Source organism: Pogona vitticeps, chromosome 5 (genome assembly GCF_051106095.1).
Source record: "Pogona vitticeps strain Pit_001003342236 chromosome 5, PviZW2.1, whole genome shotgun sequence".
In the NCBI taxonomy this organism is placed as follows: domain Eukaryota; kingdom Metazoa; phylum Chordata; class Lepidosauria; order Squamata; family Agamidae; genus Pogona; species Pogona vitticeps.
In genome coordinates, this window is record NC_135787.1 from 12,232,652 (window position 1) to 12,250,123 (window position 17,472).

The window sequence follows — 17,472 nt, forward strand, 5'->3', positions numbered from 1 at the left end:
CTCTCCATATTCAGGAAACAAGTCCAGTAATTTGACTGCAGCAAGAACTGCCTATAATTCTTGGCAAGGCGCAACATTCCATCTAATTTGCAGCCCTTCTGGGTGGGGCTTTGCCCCTCGCACATGTGACTCCGCCCCCTGCCCCCTATGCGAGGTTCCATCATGACTGGAACCAAAGAGGTTGAAAATGGTCATTGTTGGTGCACGGAGGAGGAGGAGCCCCGCAGGGTCACACGCGCAGAGGCACACACCTTAGAGGGAACCTTGGCAAGATGTCATGGAAGCACTCTAGAAAAATATGCTGGGCATTGAATGTTTGAAGTCATAAAAAAGGGGGAGAAAGATGGTTATAGGCTGAGGTGTATTTGTTTCCCTCTGTTTACAGGCGGTTTGGTCCAAGGCTGTGCTACAGGGAGACAGTCACAAGAAGGGAAACCAGTAATGTAGAAGTTAGTCACTTTCAAATAGCACTGGGTCAGCAGTCCCAGAAAGGCCACACAGCTTACCTGGTGACAGCCTTTTTTGCTAGGATGAAATGTGTTTTATCTTTATTTAAATATTACAGTATTTCTGTTACCTCTTTTTGGGTGTGATGCATAACTTTCGTCCTACCAGGGATAGGTGGACAAGGCTTTAATGTCTTGTGCTGTGGTTCTTCACACTCCCATAATGAATAAAGATAATACTGTAATTCCCTAAATTACTCAATGTAAGTATGCAAAAAGACTTCCTTCAGAATTCAGAAGGATTTTCATGTTGCATAAATCTGATATTACAATTGATGTATTCCGATCAGCAGACTGAGTCTCTCTTTTGAAAATAACTAAGCTTTGCACAGTTCCTTCCCATTTGTATATCTTCATGTGCACTACAAAGAAAAGGAGAGTTAATTTACTCTCTTGTTTCTTCCTTTCCCCATGAGAATGTTGATGGAGAATGTTTCCCATTTGTGCATTATGAGCCCACAGTTTATTTAAATCTTTGAGTAACAGGCAAAAGCGGATAGTAAAATTCAAACATGTAGCTATTACTCATACAAAATGATCAGATTTTAGGAGAGACCGGTTAAAGAAAAAAAAACTTCATTTACCTAGCCAGTCTGAATAGATTTTATGCTTAGAAGATCCTCAAAACTCTTTATTGGGCTAAATTAATATCCATAGCCCAATACAGTGACAAAGACTATTGCATTACTGCTTCAGATTTCACTCTGCATATAAGATATTTGGGTGGTGATGAGAATGATTTGTCTACACAATTATATTCTTAGTGTGAATATTACGCTCTTGAGGCTGGGCTAGATGAAAGGCACGCTACAAATAAATGACAATCTTGCTTTGGGACTATACAAATGCAAGCAACTGAGAAAAAAGTGCTGTGCTATACAGCTGTGATGTACTGTATACTGCGTTCAAGATTATGCTTAGCAGGGCAAATCTTCAGTCAACACATTCATTGTGATCAGCTAATGGCATATTAATATGAGTTAAGATTTCAACTCCTGATAATGATTCATCAAATTTCCAGGACAGACATTTCTGAGAGAAAAATCTGGGGAGAAAAGAAGAGAAGCATCATTCAGAATGAAGTAAACTTTCATAGCAAAGTTGTTAAGTTCTGTTCTCTAAATATTTATTCTATTTCTCTATTTTGCTGTAAGCTTTCTGGCAGTATAATGGAGTATAAATGTGAGAATGACTATAACTGGTGAGTCTTGAGGGCCAGATTACTCGTTACATGCTCCTGTGCATAGCTTAAAGTCTGATGATGTGCAAAGCATCTCTGGGTGGTGATTTGGAATGGAGAACTGGTAATGGCGTGCTTAACTTAACCCAGGCAGATTTTCCAGTTGCAGGGTACCAGCTGGCCATACGTGGTTAAAAGTATCTCAGAAAATGTACAGAGGGAGGAGGACATTGTAAGGGAAACATTACGGGTAGGAAATTGGTCAAGTGCCATGTTCCCACTTCTACATTGTGCCCCATCCTGTTGCTGAAGTTTTTGTGTGTTCTGTGTAATTTATTGGTTATTATGGACAGGGAATAATGGCTGACCAGTTTTTAATTGGTCTCAGAAAAAGAGACTCTATATTTTTGGTGGCGTTTGCCACAAGTCACTTTTAAATAGCTACAGCACATGCAAGACCAGGTTTGAAAGAGTGATATTTGGTGTGTGGGGAACGGGAGGCCTCTTCTCAAAGTTTTTTGTGACATTCTTATGAAAATAGGTACGTCTCTGGGTATCCAGGTAAACTGAGCCAAATTGGTACAAATGGGAATTGGGAAGCAGTTGGAACCCAACGAGATGTTGCAGATAACACCATTTGCACATTTCCTTTGTTTTTCATAATGGAAACTTGTCTTCTGCTTGACATCAAGCTGGTGTCCTAATTCAAGAGGTGGACACTAACATGTTTTGGTTTGGAGGAAAGAGCCTGGAAGAAATTCCTTATAAAATAGGTTTCTTCAACAGGGGTGGGTGTGATGAGGATCCATTTGCAAGGGGAGTAGAGTTCCCCTCCACGGACTCAGTGACATGGGGTTGGCTACTTCTCTGACATCACTGATTCTTGATCAAAATGCATTCCATCAGGAGATCCAACTTTGCAGCTCATCCTCTTTCCAACACACACAGAAGGGGAAGGAAGTACTGTACAGAATGACCATGTCCTGTGCTTGTTGGAGCTTAGCTGAATACTGAGTAGAGGAAACCATTTTGGGAATGAAATCGGCACTATCTCTGGTCAGAGCTAAGGCTTAAATGAACTAGAGGATGACAGAGAAGATGAGATGGAACAGGGATTCCACAGAAGAATTTGGAAGATATGAACGTTTTCCTTCTTCCAGAAATAGCTACATATTTTGATGAAAAGAAAAATCATCCCAAAGATCCTTGTATTGAATGGGATTTGCTTTCTAGTAGGGATGTAAAGAAATGGATTTATGATATTTTAACTAACAAACACCCCTCATAGGATAGGAAGGGTGTGAATGGAGGGCTTGTGTGTTGTAAGTGCCATGCTTGTGTGAACTGCTTTGGGAAGGTCTGCTATTTCCTGATATGCAATTCTGATCTTCTCTACAGATGAAACAACACCAATTCATTTTCATGGGACAAAGTGAAGAAGTGCCTTTTGGAACATCTTTAGGATATGTCCTCCAGGCATTAAGGATCCAGCCTGCCCTTACCGGCATTGCCCTAGCTTCACTTTCTTTCTTGAGTCATGCTAAGAATGAAGAGATTGTGGGGAGCGGCTTCTTCGATTTTTTTTTTTTACTCTGCACTGCTGTTAAATTCCATGGGCAGTTCATTAACACCACTTTCCACTGATTTTTCCAGCCACAAAGAACTTTTAAGCAGAAACCACTCACCTTCCTAGAAGATTCCCAGTTGTCGCCTTCTATTGATGTCTCTCTTGATTTGGCAAAGGGAACAAACAGGGCACCAGAGGGCAGTACAGAAATCACCACAGAGGGATCCCTATTAATAGAAAAGAAATCAAAAAGGAATATAATGATGATTCCATGTTGCTGATGTTGTGGGGCCACTTTGGGAGGGATGATATCGAGTAGAGAAGAAGCAAGAAGTGTATTTTAACCCAAGAATGGGAAATGTCTTTTTCCCCAAAGGCCAAATGCAATTTCAAATCAGATGTCCCATACATTCTGATACGTAAATTTCAGTTCCCCACTGTGCCTGCTTGAGAGGGTCTTGATGATCCATAGGGTCCCTTCCAGCTCTGCAGTTCTATAATGATGATGATTATATTATTCAGACATTTCAGCCCCTAACTGCTTGTGCTGTTATCACTTCTCAGTGTCTTTCTGCTGCGTTTGTTATTTCTTGAGTAAAACACCATGTAATTAACTGGTTGAAAATTCCCTAATCTTACCCACTTTAATTGTTTGACATGAAGTATTGCTTAATGTTTAAATGTTCTGTTTCTTGTTCCACAATTGCAATCTTACCTTCTTTCTTATTTCTCACATTATATGTTCCAATTATGGGTGTCATACAATTTTTGACTTTCCTGTCACATTTCTACATATCAGCGGCTGAATGTTCTTTTGGTTCTAAATCCAGTTGTCTCATTAAGAACACTGTTATTTGCTCTTCCCAAGTCTCCACCAAGACTTATATGATTTCCCTTATGCAAGTGTAAATTTGCAATGGAATTCTGGCCATTGTGGGATATAACTAATCCTGCAATGGCAGTGTATATTTGGTATACAACTGGATATTGTATATATATGTGAATATCCAGTTATATACCAAATACACTAAAGGCTTCGAAACCTGGATCTGGGCTGAATATTTACTCAGTTGTTATAACAACTGTAAATAAGTTCTTAGCATTGTACTACAGTTTTCAGAATTTATGTATTAGGTTGGTAAGGGCATTTGACAGTTCTTTAAACAATAGCCAGGACAAAAGTGGTCTTCCTTCCTCAATAAGGCAGCATCATGTTTGGGAATCAGTTATGGATTTTAATATGACAGGGCTGTGAGCACAGTTCTGGCACACAAAATAAGTACAGAATCACTGTATCCCTTAGTACCAGTTATAACTATACCTGCTGCCTCTTCCCCTCTGTTTCATATTTTTTCCAACTGGTAATGTTTGGCTTCTAGTTTAAGAGTCAAGTAAATGTCACAAGCTCAAAGCCTTTTCCACCCTTCAGTTAGCTGGATAAGCCACTTACCTGGATCCCATATCTTGTCCTGTAAACTGACCTCATCGCCCAAGATGTACCACAAAGGCAGCATTCACCCATATCTGAAGCCACTTGACATCCCAAACATGGATAGCAAAAAAATCCACAAAGACCTAGACAGAGGCAGGGCAGAGTGTTAAAAGCCTCTGCGGGAGGTGGCTTAGTTAAATGTAAAACAGAAAAACATTGTACAAAGTATGAGTGTTTTTGACCCCCCTGCTCAAAAATCATAGAAAAGTGAAGTTGGAAGGGACCTATAAGGCCATCAAGTCCAGCCCCCTGCTCGATGCAGGAATACACATCAAAGGATATCTGCCAGGGGGTTATCCAAGTTTCTCTTGAATGCCTCTAGTTTTGAAGCACTCACCACCTCTTGAGGTCATAGGTTCCACTGTCGTACTGCTCTAACAGGACGTTTTCACTGATATTCATGAGAAGTCTGGTTTCCTGTAACTTGGGCCCATTGTTGCGTGTCCTGCCCTCTGGGGATGGCCGAGAACAGATCCTGCCCCTCCTCTGTAGGACTACTTCCCAACCTCCTTTTATTAAAAAATCTCAATCCCTAATTAACATTCTAGAATAAACATAAATAACCTCAAAATATTTTATATAAGCCTCATTTCTTCTGAGAAATCTTAAGTTCTAGTGGCAATAATTATCACAGAACTTTGATTAATCTAAAATTTGTTCTTTTTTGAAGGCCTCCTAGCTGTCTACAGAAGACCAAGCAAACAGAGAACTGAATAATAATTAAAAAAACACAATGGTTTGTGTTAGCTCTGAGTCAATATGATGAAGAAAATGGAACAGGCATTTGCCATTATTTAGTAGCTGTAGCTAAACGAGGCACACCTTGGGGAGGAAGGACACATTACATAACTACAATTCATAGCTAGAATTTGTTTGTAATACACATAAGGCATGTGTGTGCAGTCTTCCTACCGATCCTGCTGTTCTCGATACAGGGAAGCCCTTCCCTTAGTAAACATGGGTAATCCAAACAACAGTGAGGCGTTATTTCCATTATGAAAAGTTTCTGGTCTGCAAAAGCGGTGGGCTTCAGTATGAACTTGACACTGTCAAAGAGATGCTACCCAAGTCTGAAACACCAATATTTGCTGGACACGTACATACACCACAGTCGCTGAAGCAGTCACAGATGTCCGTCTGCCACTGGCTTTGCTGTCGCTGGACAACCACAACTTGTGGCTGGGTTACGATCACCTGCTGAGGGTTCATCCTGAAGGCCACTGGTTTGAAGGAAGGAAGGAAGGAAGGAAGGAAGGAAGATCGATCAATAACATCTGGAAATTATGATCAGTCTGTGTGCAAAACCATGTCATATCCTTTAATGACTTTCCACCTCTTTGATTACCAGGTCAATTTGTGACGGAGAATACACCAAAGATAGGAAAAGTTACTTTTTGGATTACAAGTCCCAGTGGCCATGGTGGGGTAGGGCATTCTGGGAAATCTGCAGCCCAATGAATCATAGAAAAGTGAAGTTTGGAAGGAGCCTACAAGGCCATCAAGTCCAACCCCTTGCTCAATGCAGGAATATAATCAAAGCATATCTGTCAGGTGTTTATCTAGAAAGGAATGGATTTTCCCAGGAACAGCATACTGTAGAAAACTAGTTGTGCTCTAACACAAAGTATTTGAGGGTGGTTTATGCTAAAAAGGCAATCAACAGCCATTAGCTTTATAGAAGACTTCTTATTCATTGGCGGAGACCAAATGATCCAGCTGTTTGCATTTGGGACTCTCATAATGAGCTCCTGCACCTCCAGATTTACCATTGTGCCATCGGTGTTTCTTTTCATTCAGATTTTGCCTTCTCTGTTTTTAAGATCTGTAAATGTTACGTGCAGCTTGCCTTTCCTTATGATCCTGAAAACTGGGATAGATGCCTGTGGGGACCTCCACAAAGCTCAAGAACCCTAACCCATTCAGTTCAATGGCGAGAAGTGCCTTGGAGCACTTAGAAAAGTAGCAGATGCCCCTTGTCTTCATTAGGAGGTTGTACAAGGCTTTGTGGGAAACCCACTCTTGTTTCCTTTTTTTGAACTGCCGGTGACCACAAAACAAAGAAGAAAGAGGAAGAAGAATATGGCAATACACAGAAAGTTTTCGTACGTGCAACGCTGGACATTTCAAAACCTATCAATGAACTAACGTCTCCAGGATTCTAATTCCCAGACAGCAGAAACATGCTAGAGGAAGATTTAATGTGTAGCATAGGAAATCTGCACAGATATTGTTGTATAGAATACCTGATTTGATTTATCTCATGCTTTTCTCTCAAAAACGGGGTTCAAGGTGGTTCACAGTAAAACAGAACAGATACAATTTGGCAAAAACATAACAAATTTAAATCGCAGAATTAAAAATAGTAATTGCATGCTGTCAAGTACTCTCTGTCTTATGACAACCCTTTTCAGGGTGTTATAGGTATAGAGCACTCAGAGGTAGTTTATCACTCCCTTCTTTTGGGGTGCTCTGAGGCTGTGCAGCTTGCCCAAGGTTACACAGGCTGGCGTTTCTCCCAAGTTGGCACAGTGGGGAATCAAAGTCCCAAACTCTTCCTCCATAACGGCTTGGGCCCTGGATACTTGAAGGACCGCAACCTTCCATATGAGCCCACCTGGCCGTTAAGATCTAGCCAGGGGGCCCTTTTGAAAGAGCCGTCCCTCAAAGAGGTAAGAGGGACGGTTTGTAGACAAAGGGCCTTCTTGGCAGCTGCCCCCAGACTATGGAATGCCCTCCCGACTGAGATTTGTCTGGCGTCGACACTGATGATATTTCGGCACCAGGTCAAAACCTTCCTGTTCCAGAAGGGTTTTAATTGAAATAACATCAACTGTGGGTCTTGATGATGGCAATTTTAATTGTATTTTAATCGTATTTTAATTGCATTTTAATCATTTTATATTTTATTGTATTGAATTTTAATTGTTGTAAGCTGCCCAGAGACCTTTGGGTAGAGTGGGCGGCATATAAATTAAATAAATAATTAAATAATTAAATAATTAAATAATTAAATAATTAAATAAATAAATAAATAAATAAATAAATAAATAAATAACCAAGTACTCAGCCCATTGAGACATCCATCCAGATAAGCCCACCATTAAAAGAGAAAATCAAGTTCCCATCTATTTTAAAAGCTCTTTCTTCAGCAACCAAGGTCACCTGCCCACAGCTCATCCAGCCAAGTCAGTTCAAAGTCTAAGCAAAGTCCATTGTTAATTTTCTGGCCCTGCATCATTACCTCTTCCGCTCCTTTAATGACTTTTGCCTGGCTTTTCATTTTCAGTCTCACACCCTTTTTTCTTCCTTGGATAAGATGCCTTATGCTGGTGTGTGATGTATTCCCTGTTTTTATACTTTTGTGTGTGCTTATTATAACCCAATTAATTCTTATCTCACTGGGTCAGCGAATAGCTAGGGAAGCTCCTAGCTAAGGGTGCTGGGTCTGCTGTTTGTGATATAATGAAATATAAATAAAGATATATAAACCTTAAGCTGATTAAAAATGTATTTAAATTCTATAACCTTGATCTGTGATACAGCAGATCAATTGCTTTGGTACTTTTAGAAGTGTTCTGGAAGGACTCATAGTAGAAATTCCAAACCATAGTTTTAAACTGTACTTTACTTTTAGGGTGTTTTGCCTGCTCCCCTAATAAATTCCAAAGACTGACAAGTGGGTTGAAGCCATTGTTCGTGGTCGAAGACTAGACATTGAACTTGGAGCACCACAGTAGCTTTCATTGTTTAATTAGCCTTATCATGCAAAGTCAAACAACTTTAAGCCAACAGATAATAAGGGTGGCTTGGAAGGGAGCACGGGTCCTCTTTGAATCAAAATTGTGGCCGTCTCGTGCCTTAAATGAAACACCACATCAAAGCTTCTCCCCTGGGTCAGAAATAAAATACTGTCTGTTGGCGGAAGCCACCTGGGAATCCACAAATTGAGGAAGGGAAATCCGAAGTGATGACATTATAAGGGAAGAGGAGAAGGAAAGTCAAAGCAGCATTTTGGTGGGTTGGGTAGGAAATGGGTTTTTCAAAAATTCACGTTGCTCTCTCGGAGAAGAGTAAATTAATGGAGGGGATTGCTCTACTTTTTTTCCCTGTAAGGTTTATTGTAATCACCTAAGACTGTGATTATTATACTTCATTCTACCTATCTGCTTGTGATGGAGTTGGCATGATTAAAATCAATGTTTTGTTTTTGTTTCTTTGCAGATTACACAATGTAACACTAATTGCTGAGAAGACAGGTGTAGATCCGTGTACATTCAGGTTTTGAGAGTCAGCCATCAGGAGGTTGCTTATTTTGTACTAATCCCCCTCGCATCTCATTCCCCTCCCCCTTTCTGATGTGTTTGATCACCTATCTCTGGCCAAAAAAAAGACAGTCACAGAGCATCTTAAGGTGATGTTGATGTCTTACGTGAGACACAATATGCCATTACAGTGAAAATTCTCTCTCCAGTGAAGGACTGTTGTCTCTCCTCTGAACTATTTTTCTTTTTCTTTTTTTAAAATATGCCTATCAGCGCTGGGTCAGATAAGGGCCTTGTTTACTGGTTAGTATGCTTTCCTCCTTCCGGTCATTTCATTACCTGGTCTTTCATTGTGACTACTAGTATTTTACGATGTTTGCTTTGGTCCTCTTACTATGTTTACCTTTCCTTCTACATTGTTTGCCTTCTTACTTTTGATGGCACAGCCCCGTATCTCTGCAGTAGGCAGAGAAGCCTTACAAGTTAATGCTATGTCAATTCTGGAAGAAAAGTCTAAACTGCTGGGAAATGAATATTATGCTTCTGCTTGAAAAGGAGGGAGGAAAAGAAGGGGGAAAAGAGGTGTCAGGGGGAGAGGGCTGGGATAAAATTGGAAGCTGCACCAGTTGTGAAGTGCACTGTGGATTTTTACAACAGGATACTGTATTTTTCGCTCCATAAGACACACCTTTCCATAAGACGCACCAATTTTTTAGGAGAAGAAAACAGGAAAATATAATCTGTTTTCGTCGCTCCATAAGACGCACAGACTTTCCACCCCCGTTTTGTGGGGAAAAAGTGTGTCTTATAGTGCGAAAAATACAGTAATTTATGTGATTTATGTGAACCACTATAGAGATTTCAGCAGCCAGAAACCAACAAGGACCGGTCTAAGAAATTTAAAACTTTGTTGTTGTTTAGTTGTTAAGTTGTCTCTTCATGACCCCGTGGGCCAGAGCACGCCAGACCCTCCTGTCTTCCACTGCCTCCCAGAGTTGGGTCAAATTCATGTTGGTCGCTTCGATGACCCTGTCCAACCATCTCATCCTCTGTCGTCCCCTTCTCCTCTTGCCTTCACACTTTCCCAACATCAGGGTCTTTTCCAAGGAGTCTTCTCTTCTCATGAGATGGCCAAAGTATTGGAGCCTCAGCTTCAGGATCTGTCCTTCCAATTTAAAACTAACCCAGTTTAATCCAGTGTTCCTATCCTGTGCAGCTGCACCCTAACATAGACTTAAGCAGCAATTTAGCATGAACTCAATAGTTTTAAAAACTCTCTTACTTAAAAATAACTGAAGTAGATTTTGGGGTACACTAGCAGTTAACTAAACCATTAACTCTTTTCTACTAGCTTTCCAATTTCTGCTGTCATTTCAAACAGTACTGCATTCATAACATTCTATTCTGACATTTTCAAAACTTTCACTTTAAAAATAAATGACAAATCCAAATCATATTTTTGAAATACAAAAAGAAACAGTGTTGCCAGCTGTGATGTTATTTTTTAAAAATAATGATATTAGCAATATCATGACAAAAGAAGTAACAAGACAGAGACAATGTTCCTCTTTATAACATGTTAGTTTCCAACTCGTGGATGCAAATAAAGTTTGGTTCAACAACCTCAAATCAGATTAACAAAGAAATATTCAAATAATCCTTTCCCACATTTCTTAATAGAGAGGTCATATTGCCACTGCAGGATTACAGCTGAATATTAAAAAGAGAAAAATTATGACTGCAGAAGAACGACACCGTTTTAGAACTGAGAATTTTAAAATTGATATGGTCAGAGATTTTGTGTACCTTGGTTCTATCATCACTCCAAATGGAGACCACAGGCAAGAAAACAGAAGACTGAAACTCAATAGGGCACCAATGACTCACAGAATCATAGAATAATGAAGTTGGAAGGGGTCTGTAAGGCCATGAATTCCAACCCCCTGCTCAGTGCAGGAATACAAATCAAAGGATATCTGCCAGGTGGTTGTCTAAATTTCTCTTGAAATTCCTCCAGCGTTGGAGCGCTCACCACCTCCCGAGATCATTGGTTCCATTGTTGTACTGCTCTAACAGTTAGGAAGTTTTTCCTGATATTCAACTGAAATGTGGCTTCCTGTAACTGGAGCCCATTGTTGTGTGTCCTGCACTCTGGAATAATCAGAAACAGATCCTGCCCCTCTATAAGACTACCTTTCAAGTATTTGAAAACTGCTATCAGATCTCCCCATAGTCTTCTTTTGAAGGAATTAGAAAATATCATTAAGTGTAAGGAGGTGTCCTTGGAGACCAAGACCAAGATAATCCACACTGTTGTATTTCCACAACAGGTAATCCGCACTGTTGTATGGGTGTGAAAGCTGGACAGTAAAGAAAACTGAGAAGACGAAAAAAATATTAGTTTGAAATGTAGTGCTGGAGGAGAGCTTTGCAGATACCCTGGACTGCCAGAAAGACGAACAAGTGGGTGCTAGATCAAGGCAAGCCTAAACCATCTCTGGAGGCAAAATATTGAAACTGAGGCTGTCGTAATTTGGGTACATTACAAAAAGGCAGGACCCTCTGGAAAAGAAAACCAGGAAAAATGGCAATCATTCATTCATAGGATTGCCATAAATCAGAAGGAACTTCAGGGCATGTAACAACAACAACATATTGTTACTTGATAACTCAGGGCAATTTGGGAATATTCTTCACATATATCTGCACACTGTCCTTAGGTTTGGTGTGGTTTTTTTTGGTCTGACCCTTGGAGGTATTTTATTTAAAAATGCATAATGCTGATGACTCAGACCAAAAGCACCGTGCCGTGACCTGCAGGATGCTATTCAAAGAGGAGAAACGAAAGTTTGCATTGTGCTGGAGGCAAAAGGCTGGGACCACAGCCAACACCGGGGGAAACTTTCATTTCATCTTTTCTCACCACCTGCATATGGTGGGCGAACCTTGGGTTTTTATAGCAAAAAGCAAAGTGTACTACTTCTATACTGCCCCACGGTGCTTAAAGCATTCTCTGGGTGATTTACAATTTAAGAATGCAGGTTACACAGTACCCCTTTCCGTGACCCGGGTACTCAGTTTACGAACCTTGGAAGGATCGGTTGTCAGAGCCCACCTGCTTGAGTCTGTCGGGATTGAACTGAAATCATGAGCAACACCTTGACTACAGCACTATAGTTTAACCACTGTGTCACAAGGATCCTAAAGCAGGACTCAGCAGTCAAGAACCCACCACTACCTCCACACTTGAGACTGGAAAAATAACTTTTTGGATTGTAACTCCCTGAATCTCCTGGCCATCAGTGGTTTTGCGGACTAGGGGATTCTACAATTTGCAGCCCAAGAAGTAACTTGAACAAGCACTTTATACTAAAGACCTGCACCTCATGAAATTTCCAGACAAGTTTCTCATTCTGCCCAAATCACTATCACTTTCAGGGACCTCTGAAAATGAATGAAATATTTTGGGCAGAGGTCATTTGGGGCCTGCTTTATTTGTAGTATATGTTCTGTACCTATGCTTTCCTGCTTTGAGTTAAACTCTCTTTTGTTCTTGCTTTGAGTTTGTCATACCTTTTTGGGCTGCCAGATTGACCTGGGGACATGTAAAGTCCCCCCCCCCCCGGTAAGGCCTTGACATCTGACCGTTCAGCCTGGAGGCAGGCGGTGCATCACGGCCTCTCCCAATTTGAAGAGACCCTTGTCCAGCAGGCCAAGGCAAAGACGCAGTCCCAAACCCAGCAAAATCAGGGAGCTGGACAGGGGACAGATTGTATTTGTCTTCAGTGTGGAAGGGATGGTAACACTCGAATTGGCCTTTTCAGCCACACTAGATGTTATTCCAAGTCCTCGATACAGAGCACGTTACTATAGTCTCTCGAGACTGAAGGATGCCTAAGGTAGGGCCATGAAGTCCAACCTCCTGCTCAGTGCAGGAATACAACTCAAAGGTTATCTGCCAGGTGGTTGTCTAAATTTCTAATACAAGGCTTAAAACTCACATGCTACATCTGTATGCTGCAAACTGACCTTTACATCCTGACACTCATAGACTTATACCTATTATCCAGTCCTTCTGTAATCTAATTCCTCTGTAAAGGTGCTCGGTTGGAGAAAGCTGCCCTAAATATACAGTGTTTACTGCTGGCTTCTACACCACTGTCGGGCTTTTCCTCCATGGCAATCAGGGAATCATGGCTGTGCTGCTTTGAAAATTTATCTTCAAAGACCTGGTTGAAATTACATCCTTTCTATTCATTACAGTGCCAGATTTATGCTCAAGCTAATTAACATTTAGGACCTTAGATTATGGGCAGCCTCTGAATTAGCACAACCAGATGAAAAAGAGGATAGAAATTCTGTACCCTTGATGGTTGCTCAGAAGGGGAAATGTTAGCAGGTGCAGCTTTTCATGAAGGTTACAGCTGGGGACACTTCCTCCTTCCACTAGGACTGCAAACACAACAGCTACCTCCTCTTTTTAAAAAATCTGATAAACCTCCTATAAATACCCTTTCCCCCTGAAAATAAGATCTATCCTGAAAATAAGCCCTAGTATGATTTTTCAGGATGCTCGTAATATAACCCCTACCCCAAAAACAAGCCGTAGTTAAGTGAAACCCTACCCTCCATCATTGTGCAGCAACCAGAAGAAGACGACATGACTGCATTTGAATCAATGTAGATTGTGGTACATGAAAATAAAATAAAACATCCTCTGAAAATAAGCCCTAATGGGTTTTTTTGAAGCAAAAATTAATATAAGACCCAGTCTTATTTTCGGGAAAACATGGTAGAACACCAACAGGAAAATATTTTTATATTATATTATTATTTTATATTATAATATTATTTTGATGCAGTTGAGTTGTACATTTTCAAAAAGCTTGTAAGAAGAAGTCTAAGTGAGCATACTGAGAATTTCACCTGTATTGCTGTCTTTCCCAGTCTTTGTTTTTTTCTTTTTCTTCGCTGCAGTCTCCATTTGGGTTGATGATTGAATCAATGTATATAAAACCTCTATTTCGATTTCTTCATTGCAAGTGCTAAAGCTATGTAGTTCTTCTGTAATCATTTGAGTCTTCTTAACATTCATCCTTTTGTTGAATTGTTCCCGTTATACATTCTCCTTAACAATTGCAGGGACTCCTTTTTATCCGTTTCCTAAATTTGTGCAAATCTAACTTTGGGGACTAAAACATATCAAGGAGATGTAAACCTAGGTTATACAATATATTGATTATGGACCCTCTTTGTAAAATTTTCATGTTTAGATATATGCACATATATGCTTTTAATAAACTTACAATAGCATTGCCTACAGCTTCCGATGTTCCATAATAAAGTTAATTATTGCACTATTGCACTTCCCACTTCCAAAAGATCTGTCTACTGACAACCATCTTCAGCTATTCTGAATATTTAAGGATATTCACATTGTAATATTTTTAAAAGGGGGATATGCAGTTACATTCATGCTACTCACCACGTGCTTAAAGTGATCCTTCTCAGTCAATGCCGAATGCAACTACAGAGAACTTTCAGTGAATAGCACCTACCCTCTGTTGTTTCCCCAAAAGATTGTAACTGGCTGGTTTGTGTCATGTATGAGGAAGTTGGTAGCAGGCCAAAACTACTGAAGCTTACAAATGCTTGTTGTCCTGGCAATTTATTAAGAAAATCTTTTTCTTAAAGAGAAAGCATTTTATTTCTTCAGGAGGCAGTCCTACACACAATACCCTGTGAGTTCTACCACTGCACTCAAAGAAGTTTACTTATAAATAGACCTAGTATTCCATGTGAAACATAATAATAATACTGTTATCAGTTATCAGTCAATTCTGACTTGTGGCAACCCTTTAAAGCAGCGGTCCCCAATGTTTTCGGGACCGCGGACCAGTTGGGGGGGTGCAGGCTCCATGCATGGGGGCGGGGCACCCCTGCGCTCGCAGGTGGACACGTCATGCTCCCGGGTAGGCGTGTTGCACTCACAGAGGGGTGTGTCGTGTTTGCGGGTGGGCATGTCACGCTCACGGAGGGGTGCGTTGCAACACACCCATCCACAAGCGCGGCACGCCCACCGTATGTGTGTGTGGGTGGGGCAGAGATCTGTCTCTGCAGCCCAGTTCCAGGAAGCTCACGGACTGGCACTGTGCCACGGACCAGGGGCTGGGGACCCCTGCTTTAAAGAGTTCTTTAGGTAGAGAGTACTAAGAAATGATTTACCATTCCCTTCCTCTGGGGTGAGCCCTGGGACTGTGCAGCTCGCCCAAGGCCACACAGGCTGGCTCTTCTCCTAGAAGGCACAGGGGGGAATTGAACTCCCAACCTCTGGTTCTTATCTAGCGTATTGAGCTATCCGGCCAGCTGTTCCCCATCATGTAGACTATAATGGGAGGAGGGGATCAAAAGTGTCTCCTTACAACTGAACATGATTAGGACTGCATTCATAAACATTATTGCACCTCTCACCGTTCTCTGATGGTCTCTTATTTTTTACAGAGTTTTCTCCCCATGAAAAAAACCCATAAACATTTTTTCCCTATCAGTTTCCTTCACTGTCCAGATTTCATACCTTGGAATCTGGAACACCATAGTACAGATGAAGGTCACTTTGATCTCCAGTGACACATCCTTGTCCTTGAGGGTCATTTTTAGTTCTTTCATAGCTCTCCTTCAAAGTCTCAGTCTTTTTCTGGCTTCTTGGCTGGAGTCTCCATTCGGATAGATGATTGAACCAAGGTACAGGAAATCTTTCAAGCATTCAAGTTATATAATGCTTCTGTCTTCTTAGTAATCAACTACAGTCCTGTTTCTTGCACTTTTAGCAGGAGGACTCAATAGAGGAGGCCACAGCCTTGCGTTTGCAAGAGTTGAGTAGGGCTGCTTTCAAAAGGCCCTTTTGGAGATCAGCTTTTTGCTGGGAAAATTGCAAACCTGCATGATGAAACACTGAGTCTCTGGGGAAAGGGGGGTGTTCCCACCCCCACACACATCTTGCTACTGGTTTGACAGATAAGATTTTTTCCTGCCTCTGTCACTAGTTCCAACACCTTCTTCCTGTTTGTTTGGGGTTCCCATGTTAGTTGATTGGTGGAAAGGGGGACAAACATCTTTTGAGAAACAAGCATAGAGTCTTCCTCCATGCCAGAATTTCAACTTTGTCTTCTGATTGTAACCAAAGCGGGTAACTGTAAGTAAATATCATTTCTCTCTTCTCAAGATGCATATAGATTAACCGTTCGTATTACAAAAGGACTAGACTGTGTCCCATGAGAGGGTTAGTGAAACTGGGCCAAATCTCTTAGGTTTGTTGGTTTTCTGCATTGCGCTCTACTAACAAAAGGAGTGACCAAATTCCTAATATACTGTATTAAACGTTTTTATTGCCAAACCTCAGTACTTTTTATTGTTGGCAGTTTGTGGTTAGTCGATGCTTCCTTCTTGGAAAAGTGTTTGCCAAATGTCCTATTTTTCTTCCCTCTTTTGTCGTGTCATCTCGCTCTTGTAGTCAGAGAGGGCATGTGGCCTGGACTTGGCTTGAGCAAAGTACAGTAGTGTCTGTAGCTTACTAGCAGAAGAGCAGATATATTTCAAAGAAAAAAGGCCCATTGGAGGAGGCGACAGGACAATATGTGATAGTCCCATGCCCAACCTCAGAGAAGAAACCTCAGGTAGCAATCCAGTGAGAGCAAAATGGGTTACCTGCAACATACTCTTTGGGCAAAGGAAAACACTCTGAAGGATGTTTCTTCCTCTGTGGGTGTTCTTTAAAAACTCTATGCCTCATCATAGATGCAATCTCACAAATTCAGGGAAAAGCATCTATTAACCGCAGTACTCCTTCTGGCACGTTCAGGGTGCTTGACGCTGGCTGGTGTATCTGTCCCATGAGAAGCAGAGGAGGGAGACTAAGAAGAAGACAATCAAGCAGAAACGATTGCAAATGGAGGTGCTGACCCCAGAGCTTTGTCATTGTTATATGCCCTCAAGTCAGAACCAATTTATAGTGGCTTTAAAACGGTTTTCAAGGTATGTGAGATATCTGAGTAGCTTTATCTGTTCCACATCCCTCCATGAGTTTCCACGGTGAAGTGGAGGTTCAAAACCTAGGCCTCAAAGTCCTAGTCTGTCCACCACCGCACGCTGGGTATCATTACGTTTATCCTTCAGAGCTAGGTGTAGCTAAAAACATATGCTTGGCAACCAGGGGATGTCTAGAGGCAGAAAGAAAGGAAATGGTGGACTTAGAGGCTGAGAAGGTTAGCCTCCAAGACTGAATTCATCAATGACTCCAGGGGTGAGCAATTAATTTCTATTGGAGGGGACACATGAAAAATCTAAACTGTGTTTGGGGGCCGAACCAACTTTACTTAAAAATAAAATGAAACAGTGATGTTATGATTGTTTTTATTTTAAACTTGTTAATCTTCATAAATACTAAAGAAGTTTTTTTGCAGTATGTT

General features: G+C 41.0%; 1 protein-coding gene across 2 annotated transcripts; it reads right to left on the minus strand.

The window, feature by feature from the left end:
• Positions 1–939: 939 nt before the first annotated feature.
• On the minus strand, positions 940–14,645 carry PLAC8 (placenta associated 8). Of its 2 annotated transcripts, none has more exons than XM_073002026.2 (5): positions 14,566–14,645; positions 5,846–5,965; positions 4,704–4,828; positions 3,372–3,480; positions 940–1,551 (listed from the first exon to the last, which is right to left on the minus strand). In XM_073002026.2, exons 1-4 carry the CDS (start codon positions 14,609–14,611, stop codon positions 3,376–3,378), a joined length of 396 nt encoding a protein of 131 aa, XP_072858127.2. In that variant the 5' UTR covers positions 14,612–14,645; the 3' UTR covers positions 940–1,551; positions 3,372–3,375. The 2 variants fall into 2 exon arrangements, with proteins under 2 accessions (XP_072858127.2, XP_072858128.2); XM_073002027.2 differs by having other exon boundaries at positions 14,493–14,633.
• Positions 14,646–17,472: the final 2,827 nt, after the last annotated feature.